Source organism: Littorina saxatilis, linkage group LG11, assembly GCF_037325665.1.
Source record: "Littorina saxatilis isolate snail1 linkage group LG11, US_GU_Lsax_2.0, whole genome shotgun sequence".
Taxonomy (NCBI): domain Eukaryota; kingdom Metazoa; phylum Mollusca; class Gastropoda; order Littorinimorpha; family Littorinidae; genus Littorina; species Littorina saxatilis.
Window position 1 is genome coordinate 44,376,474 of NC_090255.1, and position 15,405 is coordinate 44,391,878.

The 15,405-nt window shown below is 47.1% G+C and overlaps 2 protein-coding genes across 2 annotated transcripts; both read left to right on the forward strand.

The window, feature by feature from the left end:
• Positions 1-3,567: 3,567 nt before the first annotated feature.
• LOC138979592 (uncharacterized) lies at positions 3,568-8,904 on the forward strand. The gene is made up of 3 exons (XM_070352303.1): positions 3,568-3,821; positions 4,347-4,832; positions 8,673-8,904. The coding sequence occupies exons 1-3, from the start codon at positions 3,763-3,765 to the stop codon at positions 8,902-8,904; spliced, it is 777 nt and encodes a 258-aa protein (XP_070208404.1). The 5' UTR covers positions 3,568-3,762.
• Positions 8,905-9,874: 970 nt separating this feature from the next.
• On the forward strand, positions 9,875-14,524 carry LOC138979593 (uncharacterized). Its single transcript, XM_070352304.1, has 2 exons — positions 9,875-10,247; positions 13,382-14,524. Exons 1-2 carry the CDS (start codon positions 9,875-9,877, stop codon positions 13,762-13,764), a joined length of 756 nt encoding a protein of 251 aa, XP_070208405.1. The 3' UTR covers positions 13,765-14,524.
• Positions 14,525-15,405: the final 881 nt, after the last annotated feature.

Sequence of the window (15,405 nt, forward strand, 5' to 3'; positions counted from 1 at the left end):
TTGGAATAGGGAAATAACAATAACTTCACAAAACGCATGAATCAAATGAACACAAAGGAGACGGGAAAATCGTCGCAAACGGATAACCAGTTATGAAATCGATTATAACTAAATAAGTCTTTCGATTTGCAACAAACAACGGACTGGTCACGCAACGGTTCTGTCCAGTCATGATAATCAAAACAAATGATCGTTACGCTCCAATTCTTCACAAGGGTGGGGAACGGGAAATGTTCCGACCATCTCTTTTATCCTTGCGGTGCTTTCCTCGCTCATCCTCTGAAACATATCAGCTAGGCTAGACCATTGATGTTCTTTGTCATCGTCTGTCACCTTCCGCCTATCAGCGTCACTCGCAACAACATCACTCCGCACCATACAGCCTGAATCTGACACTGTCAGCTGCGATTGAAAGTCGGAGACACACAACGTAGCACCACCGACGCCCTTTTTCATGGCCGCCTTTGTCGAACTTCAAAAACGCAGTATCGCCATTGTTCAGTCGCCACAACAGTCGGTATTGAACGATGTAAGCCCATTCTCCGACATAATTGCACATAGCATTTGTTCCAAAACAGTAGGCCTAGGGAATCCTTGCAGAGGCATTATATCATATATATGTAGAGGCATTATATCATGTAGAGGAAAAATAACTCAAAGTCAAGAGAGAGTGAATCCGAGAGGTGTGTCCCTCGCTGGCTGTCAGCACATTAGCACTAATTTTATTTACCATCTTCATCTTAGTCCTCGTCCTCGTTTTCTGTGTTGATCTTCGACATCCTCCCACCATGTAGACGATCCGACAATCCTGTCAACCACTTCGCAAGCACCTTTTAGAATTGCTTGTTGTCGGTTTTAAGTATGGCGCTTCCTCACACCAGCAGCAGTAAAAAGATCAACCGTTATGACGCAACAAGATGATCATATAAAATGTTGACATTGTATGAACATTTTTGTGTTTTCATAAGGAGACATGCTGTCTGCAAAACCTCCCTCACCTTTCATTTGTTCTTCACCATTTCTTCCATCACTGGCAGATTTATTTGTCTACCTTCAATGTGTGTGTGTGTGTGTGTGTGCAGACAGGTATTCTTATAAATCTGAAAGAATAAAAACTGTTTATTATGCACAACAGAATCATAAAAGGATTCTTAGTTAAAATCACCATTTTATTTTTAGGTAAAAACAACAATAAAGAACAAGTCGCGTAAGGCGAAAATACAACATTTAGTCAAGTAGCTGTCGAACTCACAGAATGAAACTGAACGCAATGCAAGGCAGCAAGACAGTATACTCGTAGCATCGTCAGTCCACCGCGCACGGCAAAGGCAGTGAAATTGACAGGAAGAGCGGGGTAGTACTTGCGCTGAGAAGGATAGCACGCTTTTCTGTACCTCTCTTTGTTTTAACTTTCTGAGCGTGTTTTTAATCCAAACATATCATATCTATATGTTTTTGGAATCAGGAACCGACAAGGAATAAGATGAAAGTGTTTTTAAATTGATTTCAAAATTTTAATTTTGATAATAATTTTTATATATTTAATTTTCAGAGCTTTTTTTTTAATCCGAATATAACATATTTATATGTTTTTGGAATCAGCAAATGATGGAGAATAAGATGAACGTAAATTTGGATCGTTTTAGAAAACAAATTTTTTTTACAATTTTCAGATATTTAATGACCAAAGTCATTAATTAATTTTTAAGCCACCAAGCTGAAATGCAATACCGAAGTCCGGCCTTCGTCGAAGACTACTTGACCAAAATTTCAACCAATTTGGTTGAAAAATGAGAGCGTGACAGTGCCGCCTCAACTTTCACGAAAAGCCGGATATGACGTCATCAAAGACATTTATCAAAAAAATGAAAAAAACGTTCGGGGATATCATACCCAGAAACTCTCATGTCAAATTTCATAAAGATCGGTCCAGTAGTTTGGTCTGAATCGCTCTACACGCACGCACACACGCACGCACACACGCACACACACACATACACCACGACCCTCGTTTCGATTCCCCCTCGATGTTAAAACATTTAGTCAAAACTTGACTAAATGTAAAAACAGCAAACACCTAAACACACACAGTGACACACACACACACACACACACACACACACACACACACACACACACACACACACACACACACACACACACACAGTGACACACACACACCTCAGAAACAAACACACTTTTTAGTCTCATATATTCCAAGAGAAAAAAATACATCAAGTCTCAATAATTAGCAAATCTATCTTCCAAGTTCCATAGGCGATACTCACTCAACGTTTTACGTGATGCATGATGATCGACTGTTTGGAACACTCTTGAAACCAGTCCAGTTCTGTCTTCCTCCTTCTGTCTTAGTATTGGACTGTCCAGTCAGGATCGTTTCTGATGTTGTATAACATAGTGGTGGCTCTATCCCATCTCCCCTCCTTTCCTGCTCTGATCAACCCGAAACAGATAAATATAGAGCATATTTTAATTAGGCTGACTTTACACTAAGTTGTATCATGTTATTTTGAAATATAGGGGGCTTTTACAGTGATTCGTGAAGGCCGCTTCACTGGTTCATATTTGGCGCCCAGGCTCCTAATATGGACCCTTTGTGATTTTTTCTGTATTTAATTTTTGCTGAATGTCTATCAAAGCTATTTCACTCTAATTAGGCCTAACGGTTAGCCTAAGAGAGAAGGACTACCAAACACAAAATGAAACCTCTTCGCAAGAAAACAAGCTAGTTATCAGCATGAAACAAAAAGTGGTCCATATTAGGAGCCCTTCCCCTACAGTAAGCAACACAACAAACCACACAAAAAGCAAATGGCATCGTCTGTCGACCAGTCACAGAAACAAACCTGGTGAGGTATGGTGTACTTTATACACGTCGAAGAAACCGGAACCATGCGTCTTTGTTATTGCCGATATCGTTTGGATATCGGCAAAATAATTACCAACTTCCGTAGCTTCTTCTTCTTCTTCTTCTTTGTTCATGGGCTTAGACTCCAACGTTCACTCATGTTTTTAGCACGAGTGGATTTTTACGTGTATGACCGTTTTTACCCCGCCATTCAGGCAGCATACGCCGATTTCGGGGGAGGCATGCTGGGTATTTTCGTATTTTTATAACCCACCGAACTCTGACATGGATTACAGGATCTTTTCCGTGCGCACTTGGTCTTGTGCTTGCGTGTTCACACGAAGGGGGTTAAGTCACTAGCAGGTCTGCACATAAGTTGACCTGGGAGATCGAAAACATCTCCACTCTTAACCCACCAGGCGGCAGCGACCGGGATTCGAACTCACGACCTCCCGATTAGGAGGCCGACGTCTTACCACCACGCCACTGCGCCCGTCAACTTCCGTAGCGTTATCCTTTTATGATCGCAATAGGGATGTATGAGACCATCCAATCACATCCCCCGAATTCCCCCACGTGTCTATTAGAATAGCTATATCTTGCCATTTGGTGTGTTTCTAGTCGAAGTGTGTTCCTTACCGTGTGTGTGTGTGTGTGTGTGTGTGTGTGTGTGTGTGTGTGTGTGTGTGTGTGTTTGTGTGTGTGTGTGTGTGTGTGTGTGTGTGTGTGTGTGTGTGTTTCAATCACAGGACCTGTGTCAGTGCCTTGGAGTGCAGGGAACTACAGATCCCGTCCCTCTGTGTGTGACGTCACACCAACTGTCAGACACGGTTAACCCTCATGACGTCACTGACAACATCATTGGACAGCTGGGGCAGTGGTGGCAAGCCCGGATGTCAGGGGTGGGAGCTGTTTCTTTGTCTGATGACATCTACCTGGAGCTGTTGGCACGGTGAGTTCACGGATTATAGCAACTCTCACTTTGTTAAGAGATCCAAGAAAGATCTAACAGAGAAGAGCAGTGTGCACATTTGTTGTGTGAGACACTGCTTCAATAGACAGCTTTGTCCTCAAGAGACAGCATCAGCAGACAATACTTGTAAAAAACCTAAATAAGTCGAATAGTCAGTTTGACCAAGAAAAATGTTGTCACGTGAAGACAGCCTCGTTCCGTGTCACACGCTGTGGTCCTGTCTGGCCGGGACACACACCTGGAGGTTCCCCTGGTGGAGATGAGAGCATGTCGGACCCAGTCATGCAATCCGTCAGAAATGCACACCTGTAGGGCAGACTTTGACATCTATTTGACTAGTGATGATTTTATATTGACATACAGATCTTATCCAACTTGTTACCGCTCCCTTGGTAAGCAGAACACGAGCAGTCACTTCCAGCATACCCCTCGCACCCCCTTTTCTCCACCACCACCCCACCCCCTCCACTTATATACATCGGATTTACTGTAACATATCTGCAGGTTCAGTGGCCCAGCGACCACTGTACAAGTTTTCTGCAGTGTGAGGCCACGCCTTTCTATGGACCTCGTGAGAACTGAGGGGGAGGCGGCGGCTGAGACGGGGACCCGTTTCTCGCACATCATGCTGACCCCTCAACAAGTGGCCGTACATCACAGCAATCAACCGCTGATATTTCTTACGGGGCCTCCAGGCGTGGGGAAAACTGTCATGTTAAATCTGAAAGGCTTGGATTTGCTGCGTCAGGGCCTGCATGTAGATGTCGTCAGTAGTTGGAATGCCAGCCTAGCAGCGTCACACAGCGCTGTCTACCAACTACAACAGACATCAGGACCAGCAGCTGCCAGACGGATACACCTACATCACTTTGATCTGGAGTATGGAGGAAAGCAGGCGGTTAATAAGGCAGTGCGAACACTGGTGGAGGCGGCCAACAAGCGAGGAGGTCAGGGACTCTACGTTATCGCTGACGAGGTGTGTGCTAACAGGTGTGTACTTGTTGAAATAATCTCATTCAGAAGTTACATTCATAGAGAACTAGGTTAAAGTGAGCTGTAGTTAACACTGTTATCAAACGCTTGATTACCACTTTCATTTAGTTTGTGTATCTAAAGAATTCACCGTGAAACTGGACCAAGAAGTTTCGGACATATTCCACATTATCGTTCTAAGTAGTGTACTTACTTTTTTAACACAAGGTCATTTTGGTCAGGTTGTAACACGCCTTCCTTTTACGTGTCCTTCGTCATCTGTGTCAGGTTGTAGCACGCCTTCCTTTCACGTGTCCTTCGTCATCTGTGTCAGGTTGTAGCACGCCTTCCTTTCACGTGTCCTTCGTCATCTGTGTCAGGCTGTAGCACGCCTTCCTTTCACGTGTCCTTCGTCATCTGTGTCAGGTTGTAGCACGCCTTCCTTTCACGTGTCCTTCGTCATCTGTGTCAGGTTGTAGCACGCCTTCCTTTCACGTGTCCTTCGTCATCTGTGTCAGGTTGTAGCACGCCTTCCTTTCACGTGTCCTTCGTCATCTGTGTCAGGTTGTAGCACGCCTTCCTTTCACGTGTCCTTCGTCATCTGTGTCAGGTTGTAGCACGCCTTCCTTTCACGTGTCCTTCGTCATCTGTGTCAGGTTGTAACACGCCTTCCTTTCACGTGTCCTTCGTCATCTGTGTCAGGTTGTAGCACGCCTTCCTTTCACGTGTCCTTCGTCATCTGTGTCAGGTTGTAGCACGCCTTCCTTTCACGTGTCCTTCGTCATCTGTGTCAGGTTGTAGCACGCCTTCCTTTCACGTGTCCTTCGTCATCTGTGTCAGGTTGTAGCACGCCTTCCTTTCACGTGTCCTTCGTCATCTGTGTCAGGTTGTAGCACGCCTTCCTTTCACGTGTCCTTCGTCATCTGTGTCAGGTTGTAGCACGCCTTCCTTTCACGTGTCCTTCGTCATCTGTGTCAGGTTGTAACACGCCTTCCTTTCACGTGTCCTTCGTCATCTGTGTCAGGTTGTAGCACGCCTTCCTTTCACGTGTCCTTCGTCATCTGTGTCAGGTTGTAGCACGCCTTCCTTTCACGTGTCCTTCGTCATCTGTGTCAGGTTGTAGCACGCCTTCCTTTCACGTGTCCTTCGTCATCTGTGTCAGGTTGTAGCACGCCTTCCTTTCACGTGTCCTTCGTCATCTGTGTCAGGTTGTAGCACGCCTTCCTTTCACGTGTCCTTCGTCATCTGTGTCAGGTTGTAGCACGCCTTCCTTTCACGTGTCCTTCGTCATCTGTGTCAGGTTGTAGCACGCCTTCCTTTCACGTGTCCTTCGTCATCTGTGTCAGGTTGTAGCACGCCTTCCTTTCACGTGTCCTTCGTCATCTGTGTCAGGTTGTAGCACGCCTTCCTTTCACGTGTCCTTCGTCATCTGTGTCAGGTTGTAGCACGCCTTCCTTTCACGTGTCCTTCGTCATCTGTGTCAGGTTGTAGCACGCCTTCCTTTCACGTGTCGTTCGTCATCTGTGTCAGGTTGTAACACGCCTTCCTTTCACGTGTCCTTCGTCATCTGTGTCAGGTTGTAGCACGCCTTCCTTTCACGTGTCCTTCGTCATCTGTGTCAGGTTGTAGCACGCCTTCCTTTCACGTGTCCTTCGTCATCTGTGTCAGGTTGTAGCACGCCTTCCTTTCACGTGTCCTTCGTCATCTGTGTCAGGTTGTAGCACGCCTTCCTTTCACGTGTCGTTCGTCATCGTGACCTTCGTCATCTGTGTCAGGTTGTAGCCCGCCTTCCTGTCACGTGACCTTCGTCATCTGTGTCAGGTTGTAGCCCGCCTTCCTGTCACGTGACCTTCGTCATCTGTGTCAGGTTGTAGCACGCCTTCCTGTCACGTGACCTTCGTCATCTGTGTCAGGTTGTAGCACGCCTTCCTGTCACGTGACCTTCGTCATCTGTGTCAGGTTGTAGCACGCCTTCCTGTCACGTGACCTTCGTCATCTGTGTCAGGTTGTAGCACGCCTTCCTGTCACGTGACCTTCGTCATCTGTGTCAGGTTGTAGCACGCCTTCCTGTCACGTGACCTTCGTCATCTGTGTCAGGTTGTAGCACGCCTTCCTGTCACGTGACCTTCGTCATCTGTGTCAGGTTGTAGCACGCCTTCCTGTCACGTGACCTTCGTCATCTGTGTCAGGTTGTAGCACGCCTTCCTGTCACGTGACCTTCGTCATCTGTGTCAGGTTGTAGCACGCCTTCCTGTCACGTGACCTTCGTCATCTGTGTCAGGTTGTAGCACGCCTTCCTGTCACGTGACCTTCGTCATCTGTGTCAGGTTGTAGCACGCCTTCCTGTCACGTGACCTTCGTCATCTGTGTCAGGTTGTAGCACGCCTTCCTGTCACGTGACCTTCGTCATCTGTGTCAGGTTGTAGCACGCCTTCCTGTCACGTGACCTTCGTCATCTGTGTCAGGTTGTAGCACGCCTTCCTGTCACGTGACCTTCGTCATCTGTGTCAGGTTGTAGCACGCCTTCCTGTCACGTGACCTTTGTCATCTGTGTCAGGTTGTAGCACGCCTTCCTGTCACGTGACCTTCGTCATCTGTGTCAGGTTGTAGCACGCCTTCCTGTCACGTGACCTTCGTCATCTGTGTCAGGTTGTAGCACGCCTTCCTGTCACGTGACCTTCGTCATCTGTGTCAGGTTGTAGCACGCCTTCCTGTCACGTGACCCTCGTCATCTGTGTCAGGTTGTAGCACGCCTTCCTGTCACGTGTCCTTCGTCATCTGTGTCAGGTTGTAGCACGCCTTCCTGTCACGTGACCTTCGTCATCTGTGTTTTGTTTGCTGACCACACGTGACTCACTGAGAGTCGACATGACGTCACACAACGGTCAACTTGACAACTGAGTCTTTTTCAAGCAAAGCAAAATGTCCTTCCTTCCTTCCTTCCTTCCTTCCTTCCTTTCTTCCTTCCTTTCTTCCTTCCTCCCTTCCTTCCTTCCTCCTTCCTTCCTTCCTTCCTTCCTTCATTCCTTCCTTTCTTTCTGCTTTTCTTCCTCCGTTCCTCCCCGTCTTCCTTCCTGTATCTCTTCCTTCCTTCCTTTCTTCCTTCCTTCCTTCCTTCCTTTCTGCTTTTCTTCCTCCGTTCCTCCCCGTCTTCCTTCCTTCCTCCCTTCCTTCCTCCCTTCCTTCCTTCCTTCCTTCCTTCCTTCCTTCCTTCCTCACTTCCTTCCTCCCTTCCTTCCTTCCTTCCTTCCTCCCTTCCTTTCTCCCTTCCTTCCTTCCTTCCTTGCTTCCTTCCTCCCTTCCTTCCTCCCTTCCTTCCTTCCTTACTTCCTTCCTCCCTTCCTTCCTCCCTTCCTTCCTCCCTTCCTCCCTTCCTTACTTCCTTCCTTCCTTCCTTCCTTCTTCCCTTCCTTCCATCCATCCTTCCTTCCTTCCTTTCTTCTTCCCTTCCTTCCTCCCTTCCATCCATCCTTCCTTCCTTCCTTCCTCCCTTCCTTCTCCTCTTTATTTCTGTCTTCATTCATCCTTTCTTTCTGCTTTTCTTCCTCCGTTCCTCCCTGTCTTCCTTCCTGTATCTCTTCCTTCTTTCCTTCCCTTCATTCCTTACCGTGTATGCAATGTGCCCAGCAGTGTGAAAGTAAGACCACCCCCCTCCCTACCGCCTAGGTGTGTCGGTGTGTCTGTGGCCAGTCTCTACACACTGTGTGGCTGACATTGTCCCCTGTCCAGGTTTTGTTTCTTTACATCAGCGGGTCTGGCAAGTGTTTGTGCAGCCACCACATTGCAGGGACTAGGCTCTTCTCTTGGATCCAAACACCACAGTACAAAGCATTCCAACCCACGAAGACACTTCCACAGCCGCATCTACTGGGACAAGGTAGTCTGTCAGTGTGGCAAGACTGGCCACCTCAAACACGTGTTTGAAGGTTGTGACACTCTCAAGGAAGAGATGTCTAGTCTCCTCCGCTACAGAAGGGAGAATGCTTTCAGCCTGGGAGACTTTCTCCGCCCACGCCCATCACTCGGAGAGAAACCGATGATGGTCTTGGTCACCAATCTGTTCACCTCAACTGTTGCGAGCTGGTTCTAGTGTTCTTGCAGCAGACCCAGCACAGCAGGCTTGCTGACACAGACCCAGCACAGCAGGCTTGCTGACACAGACCCAGCACAGCAGGCTTGCTGACACAGATCCACTTCTAGCTGTGGAATCTTAAGCTAAATGTGCATTTAGACAGACTTTGTTTAGTCCTGGCATCCTGAAAGGCAGAGGCCCCAACCTACAGGTTTACTTCCATACTAAAAACGCCTCCAGACACGGGAACTTGGGAGCAGAGGCAACAGCTCCGCTTGAACCTCAAAAACCAAATGTGCCTCCAGGCACACAGATCCCTTAGACGGCTGAAGCTGTGGCCTCTAAGGTTATCTTGTACCAAACCGCCTCCTGTCTCCCCTGCATCAGATTGCATAGACCCACATTAAGTCACCTCCGAGTGGTAGACACAGACGACATTTGGTACCCTGACTGCCAGCTTCACGGTAATGCGTACCCCTAGCGCGGCTCTGGTTGGGTGGGCATGTTCTGAGCAAAACACTATGTGTTACTCCATACCCCCCGCCCTCCATGGAACTTCTTGACCCAAACATATTGAGTGGGGAGTTTGCCCAGTCGGTAGGGGCGCTGGCTTTAAAACCGGTTGTTACCATCAGCGTGGGTTCAACCCCCAAGTTCGGCGCGGGATGTGTGTCCCACAGTCAACTTTGTGCAGACTCTCCTCGGTGTCCGAACACCCCCGTGGGCACGCATGCGCACGATAAAGATCCCAGGGTCACAGCGATAGCCTCAGGCCTTGGCAACACGAATACATGCATGCACAAATATGAATCCCCGGTGTCCGTTCGGCCAACAGCCCATAAAGTAACCATTTCAGCACTGACCCAAGACGACCCAACCCGGTCGCTAGCCCATTTCAGGTCTCCTATAGCAGCCGGCAGCCAGCTGTCTTGATTTGGAAGTCAGCCCACTGATACAGTGGAAGAGTAACTATCCTCAAACTGTTCCGATGTCTGTGTCCAACAGTGAGTTCACAGCCCTGGTCACCGCCCTTCACCACAGAGTGCCCCGCCTCGTCCTGTGGGCGGCCAGAGTAGACCATGCCGACATACCGCCATTGTTGACTGAAGTCAGCCTGACACAGCCGCTCAGAACTCCGCCCTCCGTCACACGTCAGGTCCAGCTGTCTTACGTGATGAGAGATGGAACTGTCCGCGGGTACACAGCTGCCTCGTGCCCGCCGCCCTGTGACGGGCCTGCCCCGCTCTACCGGCATCACACAGGCCAGGGACACAGCGCTGGGGATGATCCAAGGGACTGTCAGCAGTGTGGCAGAGAGGTGGCCAGGATCCTGACAGAGGATCTCCATGTCGGTGTTACAGGTGTGTGTGTGTGAGTGTGTGAGTGAGTGTGCGTGTGTGTGTGTGTGTGTGTGTGCACGAGCGTGCGTGTGTGTTTGCATGTGTGTCCCCCCCCCCCGATTTTAGCATATGAGTGTATGCTGTGCGTGGAGGCCCGTGCCTGCTGGTGAATATAATTATGTGTGCATGTGTTTATGCTTACCTACGTGTTTGTTAAGGTGTGTGTGTGTGTGTGTGTGTGTGTGTGTGGTGTGTGGTGTGTGCGTGTGTGTGCGTGCGTGCGTGTGTGTGTGTGTGCGCGTGCGAGCGTGCGAGCGAGCGTTTGTGTATGTGTGTGTGTGTGTTTACAGTTACGAGTGTTTGGTATGAACTGATGCGTTGTAGAATTTGCTGTTTAATGACGTATTTCTCTGCAGCATTTTTGATGTAGTTTTATTTGTTGATGAGTCTTTGTATAAGTTTAAAGTTGTGGTCTATTTATGACTTTTCGGGGCTACGAGTTTGAAAAGATAGGGCTGAGAATCATGTACAGAATTCTATACAGCGACCGCGGCCTGAAACTCCACCTTTTTGATGTGTATGACCTTGAGAGTTTCAGTCAACGCTTCAATTTTGCTGTGATAACATCCGGTTTGCTCTCTCAGAGCTGAGCATATTTTATTTTCAAGAGAGATTGAGGGGAAGAAATAAACGCATCGGCGGAGATTCGAACTCAGGACCTCGAGATTTCGTGGCTGATGTCCTAACCACTAGGCTACTGCGCCAATTGTGAAAAAGAAGGAAAAACATTAATATGAATTAATTTCATGTTATTCTTGAAGCAGCATGATTGATATGTTCAATGACTATAACTGTTTCTTTGATGTCTGTTTTCAACTTCACAGAGCTTTGGAGGGATTCAATTACAGTTCTTCTCATTATTCTTGCATGTCGTAAATAGAGATATCGCAGCCATCACATGGCGCGAATGTCGTGTAGCATGGCGCGAATGTCGTGTAGCATGGCGCGAATGTCGTGTAGCATGGCGGTGTAAAAATGTACTGCGATTTCGTGAAACATGTTTGCAAATAAAGGCATATTTGAACGGCAATTTTTACGTTTTTGCAACGCACGAATGTTAATTCAAGCGTAGAATGATATATAATTATTTTTTTTCTCTTTGTCAACACTGGTGGAGTGGCCTAGCGGTTGAGACATCGTCCCTGACATTTCGAGGTCTTGAGTTCGAATCTCTGCCCAGGCGTTTATTTTTTCTGCTCAATCCCTCTTGACAAATATACTCAGCTCTGAGAGAGCAAACCGGATGTTACTGTGGAAACATTCAAGCATTGACTGAAACTATCAAGGTCATACACGCAGTGTAAATGGTGGGGTTTCGGGCCGCGTTCGCTGTACAGAATTATGTACATGATTCTGACCCCTATCTTTTCAAACTCGTAGCCCCGGATAGTCATAAATAGACCACAGCTTTCTAAGGGAGTTTAACTGCAGCTTGTAAGGAAGCTGGTAGCAGCCTCAGAGCCTTCCACCCTCCAGCCCTCCCCTTTCTTTCCTGCTGCCAGAGCGGCATTTTCATTGGTCCCCTTAGCTGAGACGTAGGCATTAGCCATGTTAGCTATACAAGGCCAGGGTTTCTGGTTCTCTCGAGACGTATGAGAAAGTAAGATGCTGAAAGGGGCCTGAAACCTGAGACTCCCCTGTTTGCGATTCAGGGTCATGAAAACGCTTAACCGGCTGACTAAAGTGTCTAAATGGTCCCTTATACTTCTCACTTAGAGCAGAAGCGTTACTTCTTTGAGCACGGCTGTTTCAGTAGCTATCGAAGTAAGCGATTCTCACTAGACGTAGCCTTTCGGGATTGTCCGGTTGTCCTCGTTGTTTTCCGGAGAAGGGAAGGCTAGAGCTAACCAATCAGTAAGCGCGATGAGAACAGTCTGGGCAAATTCGCAGACGAGTCACGGTCGAGTCGGGCAGTGCTCAACTGAGTTTTGGAGTTGCTAACGAGTCTAGCCCGAATCGTTTCTAAATCGCTGGGGTTGTTCACATGGCGGCCTCTTCGACTTGCAGCGATTTTCAAACGACTAAAGTTGGGCAAAAGTTGGTTGCAAGTCTGCCATGTAAACAGCGCTTTACTTGGAGCAGAAGCGTTACTTCTTTGAGCACGGCTGTTTCAGTCGCTATTGAAGGAAGCAGTTGTATGCTTTAAGTTGTACTCAAGAGTCTAGTTGACTCTCACTTGGAGCAGAAGCGTTACTTCATTGAGCACGGCTGTTTCAGTCGCTATGAAAGTAAGCAGTTGTGAGCTCTAAGCCTGGTTACCCTAAAGAGACCCACAAGGCAGTGTTCAAGCGGCGTCGCTCGATCCTTCTTAGGCCCCGAACCCAAAATGTCAACCATTTTAGGACTAAGATTTTCTTTTACAGTAGTGTATTTCTGTTAACGGTACCTCCGGGTCATGCCCACATTTTCAGCAAAGTACGACTTGGAGTATTTACAAGGGAGTAAGAAGATGACAGAAACAGAGAAAGGCTAATATATAGCGAACCAATAAACAGATATATTTTCTGCAAAGAACCTATGCGCTGTATTAATTTGTTTTCATTATTGTTTTATTGGATTCAATGCAATTTGGAACTTCACCGGCCTCTTGTTGAGTTCATATTGTGTGTGTCTGTTCGTCTTGTCGTGTGATTGCCATCCTGACAAATGCCTTTCAGACAAATGTAACATCTAAGACACAGATAGTTAGAGTCAATGTGAAGCTACGACCGCTCGGCTTTACGTGTGTGTGTGTGTGTGTGTGTGTGTGTGTGTGTGTGTGTGTGTGTGTGTATGTGTGTGTGTGTATGTGTGTGTGTGTGTATGTGTGTATGTTTGTGTGTGTGTGTGTTCGGTGTGTGTGTGTGAGTGTGTGTATGAGAGAGAGAGAGAGAGAGAGAGAGAGAGAAAGAGAGAGAGAGAGAGAGAGAGAGAGAGAGACAGAGAGAGAGAGAGAGAGAGAGAACAGAAGCAGAATGATGAATACATGTACGAGAAATGTGCAAAGCTCGGGAAGTGGTCAACATATCCTACAGAATAATTCAACAATAGATTAAAATTCCTTTCGAACTGTCTTTAATTTGCAAAGTAAAAATAAGTCAACTTGTTCATACCAGTTACAGGACGACCCACCCACACCAGTCAGCCTCCGCTACAACACCGTGACGTCTTCGTGTTGTACTCATCATCATTCCGCTCTGTGCGTGACACTGACGACTTTGTGGTAGGACTGCGGCAAAACGGGCTGCCAGTCACTGTGCTTCGGTCAGGAGATTCTGGCGCTAAGGCTGAGGTGGCAACCATGTCACGTGACCAGGTGGTGGCGGCAGACTCTGAAGATGTTCCTGGACTAGAGAGACGTGTGGTGGTGTGGGTGCAGGGAGAGAGGTCACGTGGTGGTGTTCAGGGGGGAGATGAGAGGTGGGGCAGACTGCTAGCAATGTCTCGCTGTACGGGTCAGCTGGTGTGTGTCATGCCGCCCCCTGAGTCACCTCCATGATGATGATGATGATGATGATGATGATGATGATAATGACGACAATGCTCTCACTGCTGTTACTTATATTGATGATGCTATTGTTAGCAAATGAATCATTGCCAATATTGTCTTTTTCAGTGTGACTAAAGGGTCTAGACACTGTGACTGAAGGGTCTAGACACTGTGACTAAAGGGTCTAGACACTGTGACTGAAGGGTCTAGACACTGTGACCGAAGGGTCTAGACACTGTGACTGAAGGGTCTAGACACTGTGACTGAAGGGTCTAGACACTGTGACTGAAGGGTCTAGACACTGTGACTGAAGGGTCTAGACACTGTGACTGAAGGGTCTAGACACTGTGACTGAAGGGTCTAGACACTGTGACTGAAGGGTCTAGACACTGTGACTGAAGGGTCTAGACACTGTGACTGAAGGGTCTGGACACTGTGACTGTGTGCGAGTTAGTCTGATTAGAACAAAAAGAAAACTCAGTTTCAGCAGGAATGTATGCTTTTTGTGTTTACACCATGTTTATTCTCCGTTTTGCAACATTTTCAAAATCAAAGAAATTAGCCATACATATATAAACTTGCCCAAAACACTATTGCAACACATTTCGCACCCACATTAAAGCATTTACCCTCAAAATCGACCAGACAAAAACGAAAGGGCCGAATGAAATATCGCCAAAAAATCACAACAGGCAAATTTTGCAACTTTGACATACGGGAAGACAGTCATATCAATTGTCTACCCTGAACAGATTGTTTTGTGTAGCTACCTTGCTACCTTGCTACCTAGCTACCTTGCTACCTTGCGTATTTCGTGTGCTATGCTATTCCTACTGCTGCAGGTGTCGATCGCCAGAGCGGTCAAAAAGGGGACGTGTTGCGTCATGTTTTAGGGGTATTATGACAAAAAACGCTGCACTTTAGCAATTACTTGGTGGACACTGGAAATAATGCTTTAATTTGTGTGCGAAATTTGTTGCAATAATTTGTTGGCCAAGTTTATAATTATATATATCCGTATTCTTCTGATACGCCATTTGTTTGACAGAGTGCTCCAAATAACGTCACGCTTATAAGAATACCAAACTCAGTGTAAGGCATTTCTGCATTGAGACTATAGGAGAAGCTACTGATAGGGTACCGTCCTGTCATGTGTTAGAGAGTACAAACTCTCAGACCATCGGAAATCATTGCCACGGTTACATAAGCGAAACTATCGTTCTCCTTTTTGAGTTTGGAACTTCCCAAAAATGCCTCAGCTTGATAAGGAAGACTCGTTTGGAGATTGTGAAGGTATGCACAAGATTATTGTTTGTTGTTGTTAAATGTTGTGCTGAATAAAAAAAACTAGTGCTGCCAGCTCTTTAACTCTCGCTTATCCCGCTGTCAACCGCTGGAGATAGGCAGTGTGCAGCATATGAAAACAAGTGTTCACTGAAGAAGTCCGTGGGGAAAAAAAAAAATCCGTGAATCATGTCCATGCCCAGTGACCTCGATCGCCCCACACGTGTCAGCCCGGTGTGGTGCACAGATTTATTTATTTTTTTAAATCTCAGCCAGTGTTCAAACTGGGTCATCAGCTCCTCGCAAACCAGACAGCGAGACTGGTTAACTGTAGTCGTGCTCTGTCAAGAAAAACACCTGTGCTCT

What these genes read in the sequence shown, in the direction of transcription:
- LOC138979592 (XM_070352303.1), top strand. Translation starts at nt 3,763, where the DNA reads ATGTCAGGGGTGGGAGCTGTTTCTTTGTCTGATGACATCTACCTGGAG. An exon ending in TACCTGGAGCTGTTGGCACG is followed by an intron (nt 3,822 to 4,346) that starts GTGAGTTCACGG and finishes ACATATCTGCAG; the next exon opens with GTTCAGTGGCCCAGCGACCA. An exon ending in GACGAGGTGTGTGCTAACAG is followed by an intron (nt 4,833 to 8,672) that starts GTGTGTACTTGT and finishes ACACTTCCACAG; the next exon opens with CCGCATCTACTGGGACAAGG.
- LOC138979593 (XM_070352304.1), top strand. Translation starts at nt 9,875, where the DNA reads ATGTCTGTGTCCAACAGTGAGTTCACAGCCCTGGTCACCGCCCTTCAC. An exon ending in TCTCCATGTCGGTGTTACAG is followed by an intron (nt 10,248 to 13,381) that starts GTGTGTGTGTGT and finishes TGTTCATACCAG; the next exon opens with TTACAGGACGACCCACCCAC.